The sequence below is a fragment of the Solenopsis invicta genome, chromosome 14 (assembly GCF_016802725.1).
Source record: "Solenopsis invicta isolate M01_SB chromosome 14, UNIL_Sinv_3.0, whole genome shotgun sequence".
Taxonomy (NCBI): domain Eukaryota; kingdom Metazoa; phylum Arthropoda; class Insecta; order Hymenoptera; family Formicidae; genus Solenopsis; species Solenopsis invicta.
The window spans coordinates 4,973,769-4,993,059 of NC_052677.1; the positions used below are offsets into that span (position 1 = coordinate 4,973,769).

The window sequence follows — 19,291 nt, forward strand, 5'->3', positions numbered from 1 at the left end:
AAAATTGATTTTGATAAAATCAATTCTTAAATATTTTGAATAAATAATAATTATCTTGATAAAGTCATTAATCATACAATTTTCAATAAATAATAAACATGCATTTGCAATATTTTTCTAATAAAAATCAATTTTTTCTAAATATTTTATTTTTTATTTTTTATTATTTATAAAATGTAAGTCGTATAGTAATATTCAATATTTTAATTTTGCCGCGTTTTTACTTATGGCACCACTGTTACCGCATCATAACATCCAGTCGACTGCTTGCTATCGTCGGGTAAACACGTGTTGTGTGCTCGTAACGTAAACACGTGTTTCTTCGAGTAACGTGTTTTAACGCGTCGAATGATTAGTAGCGGTTAATTCGTAGTGATTCGTAGTGATAAATAAAATCGATCGATCGGTTCGTTGTTCGTCGTTAATCGATCAAGTGAGCAAATAGAGTAAAAGTGATAAAATGTGAAATAACTCTGAGAGATAAATTTCTCTTCAAGGACAAATTTCGATTCAAGTGGAACTGTCGCATCGTGGAAATAATAAGCTGATCGCCGTACAGGATGGATTCGTGAGTAAACATGCTTAAACTTGTTCGAACGCGCCCCCCCGCTCACTCTCTCTCTCTCCCCCTCTCCTTCCTTCTCTTCTCATGCATTTTAAATATGCTATTTTCATTGGAAAATAATATTTAAGTAATTCCATTTGTATTAAATTTTATATTCGCGAGCATACATTTATTATAATACACTCCTGTTTTGAATAATGATAGATACAACTTAAAATTATTTATCCGTTTTTCTCTCAAGAAGCTAGAGATTGAAATTGTAGCTCTACAACGCAATAGTAATTTGTACTCTTAAATCGTGATTAACTTTGTTTTACTTTATGTGTTCTTAATTATCTAAATGTCGAGTATAGTCGCGTTTCTTATAAAAAAAAGTATTTTGATTGTTTTTTAAAATCCTACATGCAAATATTCTTGTAGGCTTCATGTAATTACTCTGTTCTTTATTTCTATAAAGAGTTCTGTCATTTCTTTTATTAGAATTATTAGAAGATTATTTTCAAGTTAAAGATAGCATAATTAAAGCGAGAGAGAGAGAGAGAGAGAGAGAGAGAGAGAGAAAATTTTAATGTGAATGTGTTGTCCGTGTACTATTGTGTTATCTAAGTGCAATGGCAAGCCTCACGGAAACGATTTTTCCTTTGGCAAAAATTTATCTGGAGTTTAGTTTTTTAGTTGTAAAGAAAAATAGCTTGTGACGGGTCGGATACAAGAGCTAGGCAGGGGCGCCGCCGCGCCGCGCGGAACGCTGAGTTGCGCCGCCCCTGCCTACCTCTTGTATCCGACCCGTCACACGCTAACTATTTCTTTCTATAATTCAAAAACTAAGCTCCAGATAAATTTTTGCCAAAGGAAAAATCGTCTCAGAATTCGATTACGAATATGCCTGAGAAAGGACAAGTGGTCTTTCTGACTCACCCTGTATATAGGGGAGACCGGGGCAAATTGTTAGACGGAGTAATTCGATAATTGGAAATATCTTTTTATGGGTACATATTAATAAAAATTTACTTTAAACACTGTAAACATGTCCTAATGTAACGATGTTGCTAACAAAGATTTGTTGGTAACAGCATCATATTGAAGTCATAGTAGTGAAAAATGTGTTTTGCGACAGTCGAAGTAATTTCTGATAGTCGGCATTTCTTCGAAATTTAAATAAGATAATAAGGTTTTTTGAAAACTTTGAATGTATCGTGTCCAGTTGAACGTATTTGAAACATTTCGTGTTTACTTTTTGCTTTGTGATGTCTATTTTTGTCGATCATACGCAATAATGCGCACAGTTGATGTTGGGGCTATTCGTAATACAGAGCACCGGGGCGATTCGTTAATACTGATTGCAGCGTCTAACCTAAGTTGGGTAACCCTAACCCTTCGGCTGTGTTACGAACGTCTGCGCTACGCAGAGTTAAACATTGAGGTAAAGTTTTTCATTGATTTAGTTCAAACATGATAATATTATGTCTTTTAGTACATAGAACATGAATATGAATATAAAATTGTCGCTCTTAAGCAGGTAAAAAGTTATAAAGCGTTAAAGATTGACACTTGTGAGGTTAGGAAATCTGTCACACCGATGGCATAAAAGAACATGTAAACGTGTATGTTTGCATTTGTTTTTTGTATACCTACATCCTTTTTTAAATAAAAGAAAGTCTTAACAACAGCTTTTTTACAGACTTTCAACTTAAAATACAAATTTTGGAATATTCCCGGACTAGTTACGAATTACCCCGGGCTTGGGGCTATTCTTAATTCTTGACATTGGTCGACATTTTTATATGCACTTTAAAGCAAGTACATTTGCATGTTCTATTTATATCGGCATTGTGAAGGGGAAGGTTCAACCTTTCAAACTGGCTCATGCTTTTTTTTTTTATTAATATAAGACTCAGGAGACACAAAAGAACAAAAGGTCTAACGATTTGCCCCGGTCTCCTATATATATATATACAGGGTGACCAATGGGAATGTGTTGAAAGTAAATAGTTATTACTTCGTAACAAATAGGCCGAATAAAATGAATTAAACGCCATTTTGTAGAGAAAACTTGTCAATTTTATTACCATATATATGAAAGAGAAATATAATAATTTAACAATTGAAATACACAATATTAAAAAAAAGAAAAATTTTGCTTGCGCATATGAATTAATGGTATATGTTTTCAAAGTGTTGTCCATTAGAATTAGCACAGAACTGCAATCGTTTGCAAAAACTTTGAAATACATTATCTAACATAGATGTAGGAATGCTGCGAGTGCATTTTTTAATACTATTTATCAGCTCTGCGGTGTTTTGAGGTTGTACGGCGTAACATTTGTCTTTGAGGTAACCCCAAAGAAAAAAATCACACGGGTTCAAATCAGGTGAATAAGGAGGCCATTCCAGACCTCCATGAGCAAATTTCGGGTATCCTAATCCAATTTTTCTGTTGCCATACACTTCATGTATCGATTCAAAGACTTCGCGTGTACGATGTGGGGTCGCGCCATCCTGCATAAAATGGAAGTTCTTTACTAATCCGCGTTTCTTTGCATGGGGAAAGAATTTAGTCTCCAATAATTCTTTATAACTTTGACTAGTCACAGTTCCTTCAAAAAATTGCAGGTAGACCCCCTTTTACAGAAATTGCAGCCCACGCGGAAACCTTTTGAGGATGAAGAGGAACGGCAATAGACACGTTTGGATTTTCCTGTCCCCAAAACCGATAATTTTGTTTGTTGACATATCAGTTTAACCAAAAGTGAGCTTCATCCGTAAATATTATTTGTTTTTCATCGAGTTCCTCACTTTCAAACATATTGGTTATCACCTTACAAAACTCAACTCGTTTTTCCATCGCTTTCTCCATCAGCAATTGATGTGTAGTGATTTTGTAGGGATGCAGTTTAATGACGTTTCTCATTATTTTTCGGAGAGTTTCTCGCTTTAAATCCAAAACCTGAGCAGCTTTCCTAATCGAGGTGTTTGGATTTTTGTCAAAATAATTTCTAACGTCATCAATTGTTTCGTCCGTTGTAACGGTACGAGATGGACCAGGTAAATCATGTCTACGATCGTTCAAAGTGCCATACATACCAAAATTATCAATAATCCTGCCAAAAATATCGACAAATAAAAATAAAATCTCACCTAACCAACATTGGAATGATGACGCGATTCCAGGGAAAGGGAGCGTGGGTAAAAAGTATCAAAAACATACCTTCTGAGTATTGTTTCGCTTGAAACTTTTTTAGATCCATATTTACTACGGAATCCACGATACGCTTGACTATAGTTTTTGCCTCTACTATAGAAGCACTCGATGAGAAACACTTTTTCTTCGATGCTTAGCGCGTCCATCCTATAACTCGCAAATCGGTTTATACGACGGTTCAAATGAAATTGACGGGTCTTAGGTAGCGGACCCTAGTCGGTAAAACAGTTACCGAAATCGAGGAGGGGATATATAACCGTTTACTTTCAACATATTCCCATTGGTCACCCTGTATATATATATATATATATATATATATATATATATATATATAAAATTCTATAACTTTTGTGAAACATTTTTCCATTAAACCAAAATTTTTCAAAATAATTTGTCATTCAGAAACTTTTGTCCCAATCTATATATATATATGACAAATTATTTTGAAAAGTTTTGGTTTAATGAAAAAATGTTTTACAAAAGTTATAGAATTAAAAAAATCTATTACCTGGTAATATTTATTTAAACTTTGGATAAACTAGAAAAGTCTGGTCATGTCAACATTAAAATCTTAACTCTTTACTGCGTGAATTTTTTTTGTTCAAAAAAATTGTTGGATAAAAACGCAATTACAACAAAAATTGAGTTAAAATATTAAACAAAAATTTTTTTTTTTTGTTCGTGCCATATATGGCACATGATGCGGTAAAGGGGTTAAATATCGCATTTATAATTACACATTCTTGTAACTGATCTAAAAATCTATTTAAAATACTATAATCAAGTATTTTTTTATTAAGTATTTTTTGAGTTATAAGACTCGAAAATATAGTATTGCCGGTATTAACCCTCACCCTGTAAAGAGAGGTCATTTTTACGAGGTGTGTTCAAAAAGTATCGCGAATTTTGTGTTTTTTCAAAAATTATTTATTTATTCATGAATATCTATTTTGTCCCCTTCAAAGTAATCCCCATGAGATATTATACACTTGTGCCAACGGTTTTTCCAATCTTCGAAGCACTTCAAAAAATCATTTTTTTTTATCTTGTTCAGCTCCTCCTTCGATGCCGTCTTTATCTCGTCAAGCGTAGCGTAACGTCGTCCTTTCATGGGCCTCTTCAGTTTAGGGAACAAGAAAAAGTCACAGGGGGCCAGATCTGGGGAATACGGTGACTGCGACATCATTAGTGTGTTGTTTTTGGCCAAAAAGTCGCGCACAAGCAACGATGTGTGAGCAGGGGCGTTATCGTGGTGCAAAAGCCAATTTTTGTTCTTCCACAAATCCGGGCGTTTCTGGCGGATTGCTTCGCGCAAATTGCGCATAACTTGCAGGTAATATTCCTTATTGACCGTTCTACCCTGTGGCAAGAACTCATGATGCACCACGCCCCTGCAATCGAAGAAAACTGTCAGCAAAACTTTCACATTCGACCGAACTTGGCGCGCTTTTTTCGGTCTTGGTTCGTGCGGCAGCTTCCATTGAGATGATTGAGCTTTGGTTTCCACGTCATAACCATAAACCCACGATTCGTCACCAGTTATGACCCTCTGGAGCAAATTTGGGTCGTCGCGGACAGAGTCCAACATCTCATTAGCAATGTTCATGCGATGCTGTTTTTGGTCGCAATTGAGCAATTTTGGTACGAATTTCGCGGCGACCCGTCTCATGCCCAAATCATTGATAAAAATCGAATGGCACGAGCCAATCGATATGTTTAGGTCCTCAGCAACTTCTCTAACGGTGATTCGACGATTGGCCAATACCATTTTCTCCACTTCATTAATTTTTTCGTCTGTTGTTGAAGTGCTCGGGCGTCCGGCACGCTCTTCGTCGTTCACATCTTCTCGGCCTTCTGAGAACATTTTGTACCACCGATAAACGTTGCTTCGGTCCAAGGTAGCTTCTCCGTATGCCACAGTCAACATTCGGAATGCATCCGCGCACTTAATTTCGTTTTTCACACAAAATTTGATACAGGTTCTTTGATCCATTTTTTTGAATAGGTAAAAATCGAAGACGATCCAAAACACGTGCAAGCAAAGCAGCTGTCAACAATTAAGTGAACATTCAAAATGGCCGAGCTTGTCGGCATAAGTGAGAGACATGAGTACCAACATAACGCCACAAAAAGATCGAAATTCGAATATACGTAACCCGCGAAAATTCAAAATTCGCGATACTTTTTGAACACACCTCGTATATAGATGATTTTTAAAATTATGAATCTTGAAAACAAGTGAGTATTGGCGCACTTTTGAAAATCTTGTAGGGTAGTGCCCATTAAAGCCTGACAGAATGTGTTATTCTGTTGCTGATGTGAACAATGAAAGTCGAGAGTGAACAAAATAGACCTCTACTTTACAGGTAATTTTATTACACAAATTTGTTATATAAATAAGCAAAATGATATTTTTCGTGTTTATTAATTATTTTTACAAGTAAAACATATATACAGGGCATATAAAAAGTTCCGGACTCCTTGATTATTTTGAAAATTAAGCATTTTTGTAAAAAGTGTTGCAGATAAAAGTAGTAAGACCTTGGGAAATGTCGCCAAGATTAGGTCAAGAGCAAATGGATTTTTTTTAATTGAATACCTTTTTACTTCAGACTCTAATAGCTGATGTCAAAAACTTTTTAAAACACTACAACAAAGTTTATTTTCTTTAAGTTCTTTCCGAATTGTAAGGCTTGATAGACCGCTGCATAATGATCGAAACAGAGAATACTCTGTTCAAAAATAGTTTACAGGCCGTATTTCTTAACCGATTTAAATAATTTTTTGAACAAATACTCAGAAATATATTCTTAAGAGAATTGTCAAAGCCGATTTTGGAATTTATTTATGCAAAAATATTTAAATAAATGAAGTGATCAATTACTACTTTTCCAAATTATATTTTATTTAGCTATTAACTACTTTAATACTCTCATTATCAATGAAAATGAGTACTATCATATTATAAGATAAGAAATAATTCAATAAGTATTTAAATTAATTTTTATAAACAAATTACTGAGAAAAATTATGGACTTTTGCGCTTTCTCACAGAAATAATTTCTCAACTTAATTCACCCAAAATTACTATTAGAATAGTGACTCATAAAATTTGATTACTAACAATTTTTGTTGTTGTAAACTAACAATTTTTATTGTTATAAACAATCAAATAAACAAATAGTGATTTTTAGATAACTCATTACTTTTTTATAATTAAATCAAATACACGTTAAATTATGCGCAAATAAATTTTGTAACATGAAATTATGTTAACAATGTAAATTTGTTACTGTTAAAATCCAATACAATAAGAAATATTTTAATGCAAAATCTATTTGCGCACAATGAAATGTACATTTGATTTAATTAAGAAATAATAAGTTATCTAAAAATCAATATTTGTATATTTGATTTTTTATAACAATAGAAATTATTAGTTTACAATCAAATTTTGTATGTCATTCTGATAGTAATTTGGGTTGAATTAAGTTGATATATTAATTACTTCTATGCGAAAGCGCAAAAAATCATAATTTATCTCAATAATTTGTTTATAAAAATTAATTTAAATATTTATTAAATTATTTATCTTATAATGTGAGAGTATTTATTTTCATCAATAATGAGAATGTTAAAGTAGTTGATAGCTAAAAAAAAAATAATTTTGTGGAAACGTAGTAATTGATTACTTTATTTAAATATTTTTGCATAAACAAAAAAATTCCAAAATTAGCTCTAACAATTCTCTTTAAAACATATTTCTGAGTATTTCTGTAAAAAATATTTAAATCGGTAAAAAATACGTAAGTTATTTTGAATAGAGTATTCTCCGGTTTAACCACTGTGGTTACTTTTTGAATTATAAGAGGATAAAATTAGCGAATTACGGGCCATGTAGACATGGTAGACAAAAGCGGCGTAACTCACCGTTTGGCTGCGCGCTCGTGTGCGTGCGTGCGTGCGTGCGTGTGTGTAACATTATAATGCTAGCTTTAATTAAAAAATGTAATTATTTTCCGTCTTGATTTTAATGATTTTGATAAGATCAATATTTCAAATTGTACGTTAAAGAAGATGTTTTAGAAAGGACGCAAGAAAATCTGTTAAGACGCATGAGAGCCTGCATCACGATGGATGGTGGTCACTTCGAGCACTTGTTATGAAGAAAACTCTTCGAAAAGAATTAATTTGCCCTTTTCAAGGCAACCAAATAATTTATTTTGAGGAACAATCTTTTGATTTTAACAAACTATTAGAATATTTTGACATTAAAAAAATAATAATTTTAATAAAATAAGTAGAAAAATATTGATGCGTCCGCCAAAGACAGGCTCGCGATACGGTTCACTCGCGCACTCTTATTCACACACGCACTAAGAAATTAGTCGACTTGTTTATAAAAGAATTCTTCTTTAATTCTAAACGTGTCACAAGGTCAAAACTAGATCTAACGAACGAACAGAAACAGAAACACAACGATCTCCGATTGTCAAACAACGCAGCTTCGTTCACGCGCTGGACCTCCAATACCAGGCGTAACAATATTTTTTGGAAATATTGAAGCAATTTTAATAAATAATGAAGAAACTTAAAATTTTTATATTTTTTAATAAATTTTATTATTAAAAATATATTAATCAATATTTTAGTTTTAAATTGCCGCGTTCTAACTTCTGTTCGACCAATTACGCATTCATATTTGATCATAACATAACCAATAAATTCAGTCGGCTCTTTCCTGTTACCGAGTAAACGCATGTTGCCTGTTCGTCGCGCATAAACACGTGTTTTATCGAGCTACACGTTTTCACACGACGAATGAATCATAATTTGTTGCAGTGATCGTTACTCGAAGTGATTGTTAATTAGTTGCTCAAGTTTTATTGATCAAGTGAATGAATTGTGTATTGTGATACACTGTGATATTGAAATGTAATACTAAAGTTATAAATGGGGGGGGGGGACTCTTATGTGTTGTATTAGCTGAGCATAGCAGGTGCCTCACGAAACACTCACGTGTAACGGTGAGTGCGCCGTCCCTGCGTATTTTTTGTATCCGACCCGTGGTACGCTAACTTAATCAGCTTATATTTTGAAATCTAAGCCTCTGCCAAATTGTTGCCAAAGGAAAAATCGTCTTAGAATTTGACGGAGGGAATACGTCCCGTAAAGGACAACTATTTATTCTGAATCACCTTGTATACAACCAAAACATTTTTACTCACAAGGAGTGGGTAAGAACTGTAAAATGCCAAATAAAATGATTCATAGCTCATTCAAAAGAGGGGAACACGTATATTAAAAAGTGTAAAACGGTTAGTATGAATGGGCCTTGCTTTTTAAGAGAATTTCAAATTTAACATTGGGTCGTTTGTACGTTAAGTACTAGAATCTTGAATCATTATCCAAGAGAGCGTCTTGGCTAAGAACGAAGTGTTAGCGTTACATTTTTTCCTCCGCGTCGCGTCGGTTTCAAATTTCCGCAACATCAATTTTTTGAAGTTTTTTTGTATTTTATATTTGCATTATCTTTATTATTTTTTTAAATTAATGATAATCTACTTACATATAATAATAAAATTAATCAATTTTTTATTAATAAAAATATATAATAAATTATTTATTATAATTAAATTATAAATGTAAATAATTAGGTTTTAACGAGCAGATTTATTCCAAAAAATAATACACTTTGAGAGTTTTTATGTCATAAATTATACGACGTTATAAATTATAAGAAGTTATAAATTACAAAATGTTATAAATTTTAAGATGTTATAAATTATAAGACGTTATAAGTTAAGATGTATTATTTTTCAGAATAAATCTGCTTGTTTAGGCTTAATTATTTATCTTTATAAACAATTGTATTATAATAAATCATAAAATATTTTTATTAATTTTTTATTAATAAAAAGTTGCATAATTTTATTATTATATGTAAGTAAATTATTATTATTTAATTTAAAAAATAATAAAGATAATGCAATTGTATTATAAAATATAATAGCAAAAAGTTTAAAGAAAAGGACCCCGCACAAATCTTATGGAAAATGATTCCCGGTGAGTTTAGTAGAAACTTGGGAAATTTATAGTTTACATGGTTCTGATGAAAAACTTTCATTGCCCCAACTTGATGCATAGAGCCATTTTGGCTCTAGAGACAGTTAAATGTAGGAAATAGGCGACTACGTGTAGGAAATCGCCTGATAGTGCTTTTCTTTCTTATTCTCTCGCTACTCCTCTCTTTTTTTTCTCCCTTCTTTGCGTGTATATGTGTGCACGTGTGCGTGTGTGTCGGAGGGGGGGGGGGCAGTTAGAACAATGAAACAATGTTTAAACATTAGTAACATTTGGTATATTATTACGATGTTCTTGCGGTGACCTATTCGCTGAATCGCGAATAGTATAAGGGGATCTCAATGAAGCGTACTAAACATATTTATGTCGTGCGTATTTAATAAACCATACAACACTCGCTATGTGTGCACATTTACTCAGAGTTTGAGCACCGGATTTGTAAGTGCAGTAGTAACCTTGGATATGAGGACCATCCTGAATATCCATTTCATTATTCAAATCATGATCGTCTGTTGGTCCAAAAACAACCTGATTTAACAAGAGTTTGAGTCTATTCTCGATTTCGCATTGCAGCGAAATACCAATTATGAATATCATATCGACCGACAGACGATCATGATGTGTGGATGATGGAATGGATGTTCGGGACGGTCCTTACATTCAAGGTTACTGCTGCACTTGCAAAGGTGCTTTAATTCTGGGTAAATGTGCACACATAACGAATGTTTTATGTTTTACTGGATACGCACGACACGAACGTGTTTGGTACCCTTTATCGACACTTCTTTTTACTATTCGCGATGCAGCTAATAGACCAGTGCAAAAAAATCCTGATAATATTCCAAATGTTATTGATGTTCAAACATTAGTTCATTTTTTCATCCCCCTCCCCCCCTACCGGGTGCGCGGGCGCATATACGCACGCACGCACGCACACACGCACGCACACGCGCGCGCGCGCGCGCACACACACACACACACACACACACACATTTACACGCATACAGCAGAGAGGGTTTGGAGTCATAAAATACTGCAAAAGTGACGAACCGTAGGGTTCTCATTTTTGCTGTAACGCGCGCGCACACGCACATACATACGCGGAGAAGGGTAGGGGAGAAAAAAAGAAAGTAAGAGGAGTGAAAAGTGGTAGTAGTCGGAGGCATTATTAGGTGATTTCCTACAGTCGCCTATTTTCTACTTTCAACTGTCTCAAAAGCCCAAACGGCTTCATGCATCAAGTTGAGGCAATAAGAGCTTTTCATCAGGATCATGTAAACTACAAATTTCCAAAGTTTCAGCCAAATCTATTGGGGACCTATTTTCCATAAGATTTGTGCGGGGTCATTTGATGCTGCGGAGATTTGAACCCGGTTTGCCACGGAGGGAAAAATGTAACGCTAGCACTTAGCTTTCTCAGCCACGATGTTTTCTTGAATAGTGGTTTGAGATTCTAGTACTTAACGTACAAACGTCCAAATGTTAAATTTTTATTGCAATTTTTAAAAAAGTAAGGCTTATTTACGCTAATCCTTTTACACTTTTAATATACTTGTTTTCCTCTTTCAAATGAGCTATGATTCATTTCATTGGACGTTTTATAGTTTTTATCCACTCCTAGTTTTATTTTGAAAAAAAAAAGGTAAATTGCTGTGCCATAGCGGTATTATGATAACCTTTGGCCTTAAAATAATATATTTTGGAGAAAGTAATAGTGAGGACAATATGAGATTGTAGATTTTGAATAAAGAATTTTTTAAAGTCAGTGTTATTTTTTTATTACGAAGGCTTATTCTTGTAAATTTTAGAATTGTACGATTTCATGTTCCGAACTTAAACAATTAAATTAAAAACAATTTGTTTTCATATTTTTTTTTATTAAAATATGAACCTTAAACTTTATTTTCTAATATTAGTTGATTATAAATTTCACTGATTTGTTTAAAAGTTACAAAGTTTTGAACATATCTTACTCGCATTTTGATTTATGTATGCGGGGCGATTCTAAAGTAAGATTACAAAACCTGCAGTGAAGAGGGAACGTTTTATTCAGAAAAACCAATGTATCTATTTTGAATTATATCTCTAGCATTATTTTTTGACGTAGTTGCTATAGCTATTTTAGCACTTATCGCTTTGTGGGATAAGGTTGAAAATTTCTTTCTCATAAAATTCTTGTCCTTGCTCTTTCTGCCAAGTTGTCGCGAAGTCTTTCATCTTCTTGTTTGAAGCGAATCGTCGGCCCCCCAAGTGCTCCTTGAAGTGAGGGTACAGATGAAAGTCCCTTGGAGCGTGGTCCGGGCTGTAGAGAGAATGGTCGATGACGTCCCAGCGGAACTGCTTTAACAGCGTCGTAGTCTTCCGTGTGGAGCTGCGCGTTGTCGTGAAGGAGGATGATGCTCTCGGAGAAGTCCTGGCCGTTTCATCCTGATTGCTTCGCGCAATCGTTTCAAGGTTTCGTAGTATCGATCAGCAGTCACCGTGTGTCCTCTTTCTAAAAACTCCACGAGTAAGACATCGAATTGTAATAATCGATTTCAGGAATGGCCTTTAGCTCCTTCTTCGCAGCAGCTTGAATCTCTTCTATCGACTCGAAACGGTGATTCGTGATTTTTTAACCAAAAACTCGACTAATATCGTTCCACAACCAGCGTATTCACCTGATTTGGCTCCATGCGACTTCTGGCTATTCAGCAAACTCAAGCAAGTCGATAGAAGAGATTCAAGCCGCTGCGAAGAAGGAGCTAAAGGCCATTCCTGAAATCGATTATTACAACTGTTTCGAAGATTGGAAAATCCGTTGGAATAAGTGTATTATATCAGGGGGGGATTACTTTGAAGGGGACGAAATTGATTTGCAAGAATAAATAAAGAATTTTCGAAATAAATGCAATGTCACCTTACTTTTTGGACACAGTAGTACATTGGTTTTTTCTGAATAAAACGTTCCTTCTTCACTAGAGGCTTTGTAACCTTATTTTTGGATCGTATATTTAAAAAAATAAAATATTTAAGCAAATGGATTTGTTAAATAATGTATAAATTCTTCATTTAGAATAGTTAAAAAGGCTACATGAATTTTTTGATATTTTCTGAAACACTTAATCCATTAAAAAATGCTGGACATTAATGACCGCCCTTTACAGTTAACAAATGCCAAAAAACACGCTACAAGGTGAGGGTTAATATTATCTTAGATGCATTGCGTAGGGACTGACCGGATTTACATCTTTTTGCGTGATACACACATACACACACATACGCGCGCGCGTATGTGTGTGTATGTGTGTATCACGTGTTTTTTAAACTATATAAAAAATTTTTTCAATAACGTATCAAAATAATAGCCTAATATGGATAAGTGTACATTTTTTAGAAAATTTTCTAATATTACTTCAACTCACGCTTTTATTTTTAGCTTAAATTAGAATATCATAATTCTTTTTAATTAAATTATTTTTTTTATAGATAACAAGACAATTACAATATGGATTATTAAAAAAATTTAATATGTTATTTAAATTTATAAATTAAGTTTAAAGAATAACAAAGAAATATTGTTTTTTATATGAAAATATACCTTATAATTTTTTTCTTTTACATATGTTATATATATATTCTTTTATTCTTTTACATACATACCTTATAATTTTTTAAAATAAATTTTTAACGTGGAAAAAAGTATTACTAGGTAAAGTCAGTATTGCTAGGTTAGGAAATTTTTTCTAAATTTATGTTTTGTTATTTTATGGAAATTTTTTTTAGAAAATAAAAATTTATACATATTTTTCTCTCTTGAAATATTTTCTAAACGTTTTATTCTCCAGAAAATCCCTTGTGATGAGCAAAAAATGGGAACAAATTTTTCCAACCTGGCAATATTGCTCAAAGTTTTAAAAATAACTAATTGAAGTTAAACATTAACTCATTTAAAATAAGCCAATTAAAAATGTAAATTTTTTAACTTGATTATTTAATTTTTTTTTTTAACTAGCTACTACCCAACCTTAGAAAATACTGAAGACATGTGCGTTACGCACGAGACGGAGGTGGATGTACAGGAAACAATGTTCGATAAAACTTCAAAGCTTCAATGTGACACGAACAATTCGGATGGTATATTAAAAATGATAAATAAAGGAATATCAATGGATGTTAGTCTATTGTACAAAGATTGCAACAAAGAGCAAAGAGACAATTCAGATTGCACTTCCATAATTGCCGATGAAAGTAGAATTTCTATGAAGGATTACAGTTCCGATATATTATCGCAGAGAAAAGAATTAAATAATTTGTTGATAGAAGATACAAAGCCGCTATCGTTGAATAATAGTTCGAATAAATGTGTCTCAATCGATGACATTCTTCTTCCTTCACCTAAAAAAGATTTTCAGACATTACTGGAAGAGAAATTGAAGAAAGAGTCAGAAATTACATTAAATGCGCATACCAACGCGAAGATTAAATCAAAGAAGCCATTCCTCAAGAAAGGCCAAGGACTGTTAAGATTTAAAATGTCTACAAATTCACATTCTCCGATAACAATTACGAAGAGACATAGCGTGCCTTTATCTTCTAATATACAACGTACTGATAGACATGATAAAAGCAGAAAATCTGTTGTACATAAATATGTGTCTCCAAAAAGTCTAGATAATGTTTTTGATGCAAATGGAAAGCGACAGTTAAACTTAAAAACTGTTCCATTACCGAAAAAGGTTTTTAGTAAATCTGTTATTCCTGCTAACCGAACGTGTAATGTTACTTCTAATCAATCGAAATGCTTATCAGAAATAAACACTTCAGATTGCGATTCAAAAGCAGAAAAAGAATTAGAAGAGGTAAGAATATTTGAATTCTTGGAAGAAAAAGCGGAAAACTCTAGTTTCTGCTCGACATCAAGCACAGTACTCGCATTTTTGCAGCAATCTACGCCATTTAAAATAAAAAACATATTAAATCAAACAAGAGAAAAGAATAGTATTACGTCAAATAAGAAACAGCAAAATGATGAACGAACAAGTGATGTGATAGAGCAGAAGTCAAAGGTTCAACAAGTTGCACACTCAGAAAATTCAAACTTAAGTATACAGCGTCAAATCAAGCAAATTGAGCCTTGTAAACGTCCTCATGCTATCACTATTGATTCCTACTGGAACACCGTAGATAGTCCGCCAGAAGAGATACAGAATTTGATACCTACTAATCAAATATTGCAAAATAGCGAGATACACACAAATCATTCAGAGAATCATGTAACATCTGTTGTCTCAGTATTGTCGAATAGTGATGAAGAGAGAGATGACCTCATTTCTATGGGAGATGATCGTAATTTAACACATGATAGCGAAGCGGATGTTAACCACCATGTTAGATTTTCAGAATATAACGAATATAGAACCATAGATTCAAGCGACATGTCCGATACGGCGAGTAGTTCTTTGAAAGATTATCTGGACCAACAAAATTGGAACGATCATTTCTACGACACGTTGGAATCGTCTGACATCAAGAAAAATCTGTCACTTAATTATGAGGAGCAAATACACGATTCCTCTTTGAAAATTGTCAATAATAAGAGAATAACTACAAGGCAATCACTTTTACAACAAGATGTAACGAGGCATAACAAGGATTCATGTAATCATTTAATGGAAACTGTATGTGTTTCCGACGAAAAGAAAAGTGCTTCAAGTTATAAAGACAAATTGCCTGACAATAAAACTTGCTACGATAATGAATGTATCTCGATAATTGAAGAAATGGTTGAAACATCTGATGAAGAGCGGTTTATCCTGTCGTCGCCGTTGTCGTTATCAGCATTATCGTTGCCAGATACTCGAGAGGTAGATGAACATGAAAGAAAAAAGTATGTATTGAAAAATGAGCCGGAAAATATAGCAGAAAAGATAACGGAAGTGTATACGAAAGTAGGAGAGATTGGGTTTTATCCATCTAAGGAACACACATCTCAAACGAATATATTCGAGACGGAGCTTTTGAAAAGTCGTTTATTAGAACTTGAGAAAGAAATAAATATATTTCGCAAGGAAAGTTCAGCTTTATTACTACAGCGCCGAAAGCTACAAGAGAACGAAACAATTCTGCGTAAACAGTATGCGGAGAAAGAAAATAATTTTGAAGAAACTAAAAGAAGAGTACAAAATCAATTGGAAGAAGAGAAGAAGAGAGTAGCGCGTGAGAAGATAGCAATGGAAAATAGAATTCGCGACGCTCAGGAGAAGGCGAGGCAAAATAAAATAGAAAGGCAAACGACACAGAATCTGCAAGAACAATTGGAACAACTGAGAGACGAACTAAATATCAAAGAAAGTAGATGGAGTGCCGCTGAATCAAGATATAAAAGCGAGCTTCGTGTGTTACGGGCAGAAATTTCAAAGTTGAAACAGGAAATTGCGAATCTACAGAATACTAAGAGAATAAACGTCAGAAATTTTAAGAAAAGCACAGGACAAGTAATCACGAAAGCTATTAATCAAATTAACAAACGCATTATTGTGGCTCCGTCCAAAGAAACGTCAACAAATATGCGACAAGATTTGTTGAATACTTTTTCAGATACTTCCGTTTATGACGATAACGATGAAGATAAGAACGAAAATAAAGAAGAGTTAATTATGGAAACAATTAATGTAAATGATGGCTTCGGACAAATAGAGGATGATGTAACTATAAATAAAGTAAAGCACAAACAAGCTGATGTTGAGTTACAGGCTAAATGCAATCAGAAATTCTCGGAAGGAAACATCATGAAGAAAAAGCGGTATTTATATGAAAATTTACGGAAAGACGCAACGTTGGATTTGGAAGAAAATCAAAATCCATTTTATATGGAGTCAGAAATATTAAGCGATTCTCAGCCAATAGTTACGCAAATACAGAATTTAAATGCAAAAAGTACTCACAACTCTTGTTTTAGTTCCACAAACAAAAATTTTGAACATACAACGGTTTGTGTTGCGAATAATACCAAGTATTATACTAACAGAACAAGTGAAGTGAATCAGGATTTGGATGAAAATGATATAAGATTAGAAAAAGAAAAAGAAAAAGAAAAACATATATTATCGCCTGAGAAAAATTCAAGTTTGCATTCCTCCTCTTGCCAGAGTCCGATTAATAAGATAAGCATGGACACTGTAAAACAGATGCAGTTTTCTGATGGACGTATAGAGTACTGGTATTCAAATGGCAATGTCAAAAAAATCTTTCCCGATCAGGAAGTCACAAAAATGATATATTACAACGGTGATGTTCGTGAAACTGACAGAAATAAACAAATCAAATATTTTTACGCCGCAACTCGAACATGGCATACAACGACTCCTGATGGCTTAGAGATTTTAGAATTTCCTGAGTACGTTTACTTCATTTTATTGTTATGCTTGCTTATTCCAATTTGCTGTTTTATTTTAAGGGAACCGCTTGGTTTAGAACGCCAAAATATCAATGATTTACATGAATTGTTTTATAGAGAAATGGTTATAATTATTAATTTTATATTTGCATACATATTTGTTTCATACATTAAGATATGTATGAATTTTTATATGTCAAAATAATTTTAAATAATCAAGCAGAAATATGGACGGTAGATGTGTTCATAGCAATTCTTGTGAAATTTCTGACACTATTTAATAGTAATTGTCTAAAACAAAAAATTCAAGTTGATTTTGTAATTAATAATAATACATATTTTAAATCTAATGAAATTACGGCGATATTTTATACGTTGCTATTTCTATAATTTTTAAATCTTAATTACCATTGGCTGCGTTCAGCAGAAAAAACAGTTTTGCAACTGTTATAACATTCTTTAATACGATTGGTTTTTGTTCTTAGTACTTTACGGATCTGAATGTAGTGTTACTTTTTTCTACCACTGTACCTTCAACATTTAGTGAGAGGCAAAAATGAGATTATATTTTGATATAAGAAATAGTGATGCAGACGAATGCACCATCTCAGCAAACACTAAATATAAATGTTATATAACGTGAGATTAACATGTAATGTAACAGTTGTTATACTCGATTTATATTAGGATTATGTAATTATCTTTTATTTATGCAATGTAATTCTATAAAGAAATAGTTATCTTCTAGCAACAGTAAAATAACACCAATGTAAGTATTATGTTATATGATAAATTTTACTCTGCACTTTACTGTAAGTTTTGTTAGACATGAATTTATAACTTTAGGTTTATCGCTATTTATAACTATAGAATAATCGTGTTACTTGAAATTGCCAAATTTTTTGTACTTGAAACAAAATAAATATATTCGATATAGAAGAAAAAGTCAACGAAGATACTAAGTGTAAAAAGTACAAGCAACGCGAACAGATTTATTTGTGATTATCATTCGTGGTTTGTCATTGAACCAAGTACATCGTAAAAGACCGACGTATTTTAATTACTATAATCGTATATTGCTCGCGCGCATATTTGATATAAAGGTTTTTTTAATATTCTGATGCAATTAAGAATTACTACATACAATATAATTATATTATGATTATAATTATTATATGTCTGTATTACTAATCTTATATGGAGTGTACTATTATAGGTGCCGTTTATAAGTAGGTAGAGCGTGCCGTTTATAAGTAGGTAGAGCAAATTGATAAGAAAAGATACGAAAGTGTCGTCCTTTGATTTTGATGAGTCTTTAACTTTTTATAGTATGGATCAAAACAAGGGACACGTATTTTTTTATATGTGCCCGTTTTCACCCGTTTTTAGGGCGTAAAACCTCTTTGAAGAAAATTGGTATTTTTCTTTTGATGATATTCTCAAACGAATATTGTCGAAACTATAAACCAAAGATGTTCAATTTGCGAGTATGCAAATGTCAAATGCCGAAAGCCACTCCGAGAAAGTGCGAATGAATCGTGCGGAGATTAAAGTTTGACTTTGGGTTCTGTCCAGATACGTCACTGAACGCGCGAATAATGAGTGCGAGCGACAGTACAAAGCGAGAGCGACGAAGACCGATTCGCTAATGTATTGGTGACAAAGATGGAAAGTGGGAACGAGACAAATGAGTGATCACTCACAGTGTGTTAACAGTTCAAAAAAAATGTCTTTACTAATAATCAAAAGTAACACCATCTTTGTCTTGTTAATTTAAGTTTAATGCTCGCGACTAAATGCACTGACTTCAATGCTATAGCCTGACGCGCGCACTATTACTCCCAATACTTTCAAATTATTTTGTTCGATAAAGTTTTGTTTTATGATATGTAACTTACTCGCGTCGCTCGCTAAATCTGAGACTGTGATTCTCTCGCGAACCTCAGAGCGATTGTTTGGCGAAGGAAATTTGGGGGAAGCAAATTTTCGCGGGAGATAGCCGTATTGGCCCGTTTCTGCTTATTATTTCTTGGTCGCGTCCATTTGAACGGACAACGGATTA

At 33.3% G+C, this 19,291-nt stretch overlaps 2 protein-coding genes across 4 annotated transcripts in view; one reads left to right on the top strand and one right to left on the bottom strand.

The window, feature by feature from the left end:
* Positions 1-19,291, top strand: part of LOC105203931 (centromere-associated protein E) — an 81,189-nt gene that overhangs the window by 23,762 nt on the left and 38,136 nt on the right. For all 3 annotated transcript variants that reach the window (XR_005576294.1, XM_026139930.2, XM_039457277.1), the window contains exon 3: positions 13,846-17,229. Coding sequence is in view for 2 of the 3 variants with exons in the window: in XM_026139930.2 (XP_025995715.1) it covers positions 13,846-17,229 (3,384 nt within the window). In the remaining variant the exon portion in view is untranslated. The remainder of the gene's footprint in view (positions 1-13,845; positions 17,230-19,291) is intronic.
* LOC105206523 lies at positions 2,663-4,051 on the bottom strand. The gene is made up of 2 exons (XM_026142133.2): positions 3,774-4,051; positions 2,663-3,666 (listed from the first exon to the last, which is right to left on the bottom strand). Exons 1-2 carry the CDS (start codon positions 3,911-3,913, stop codon positions 3,300-3,302), a joined length of 507 nt encoding a protein of 168 aa, XP_025997918.2. The 5' UTR covers positions 3,914-4,051; the 3' UTR covers positions 2,663-3,299.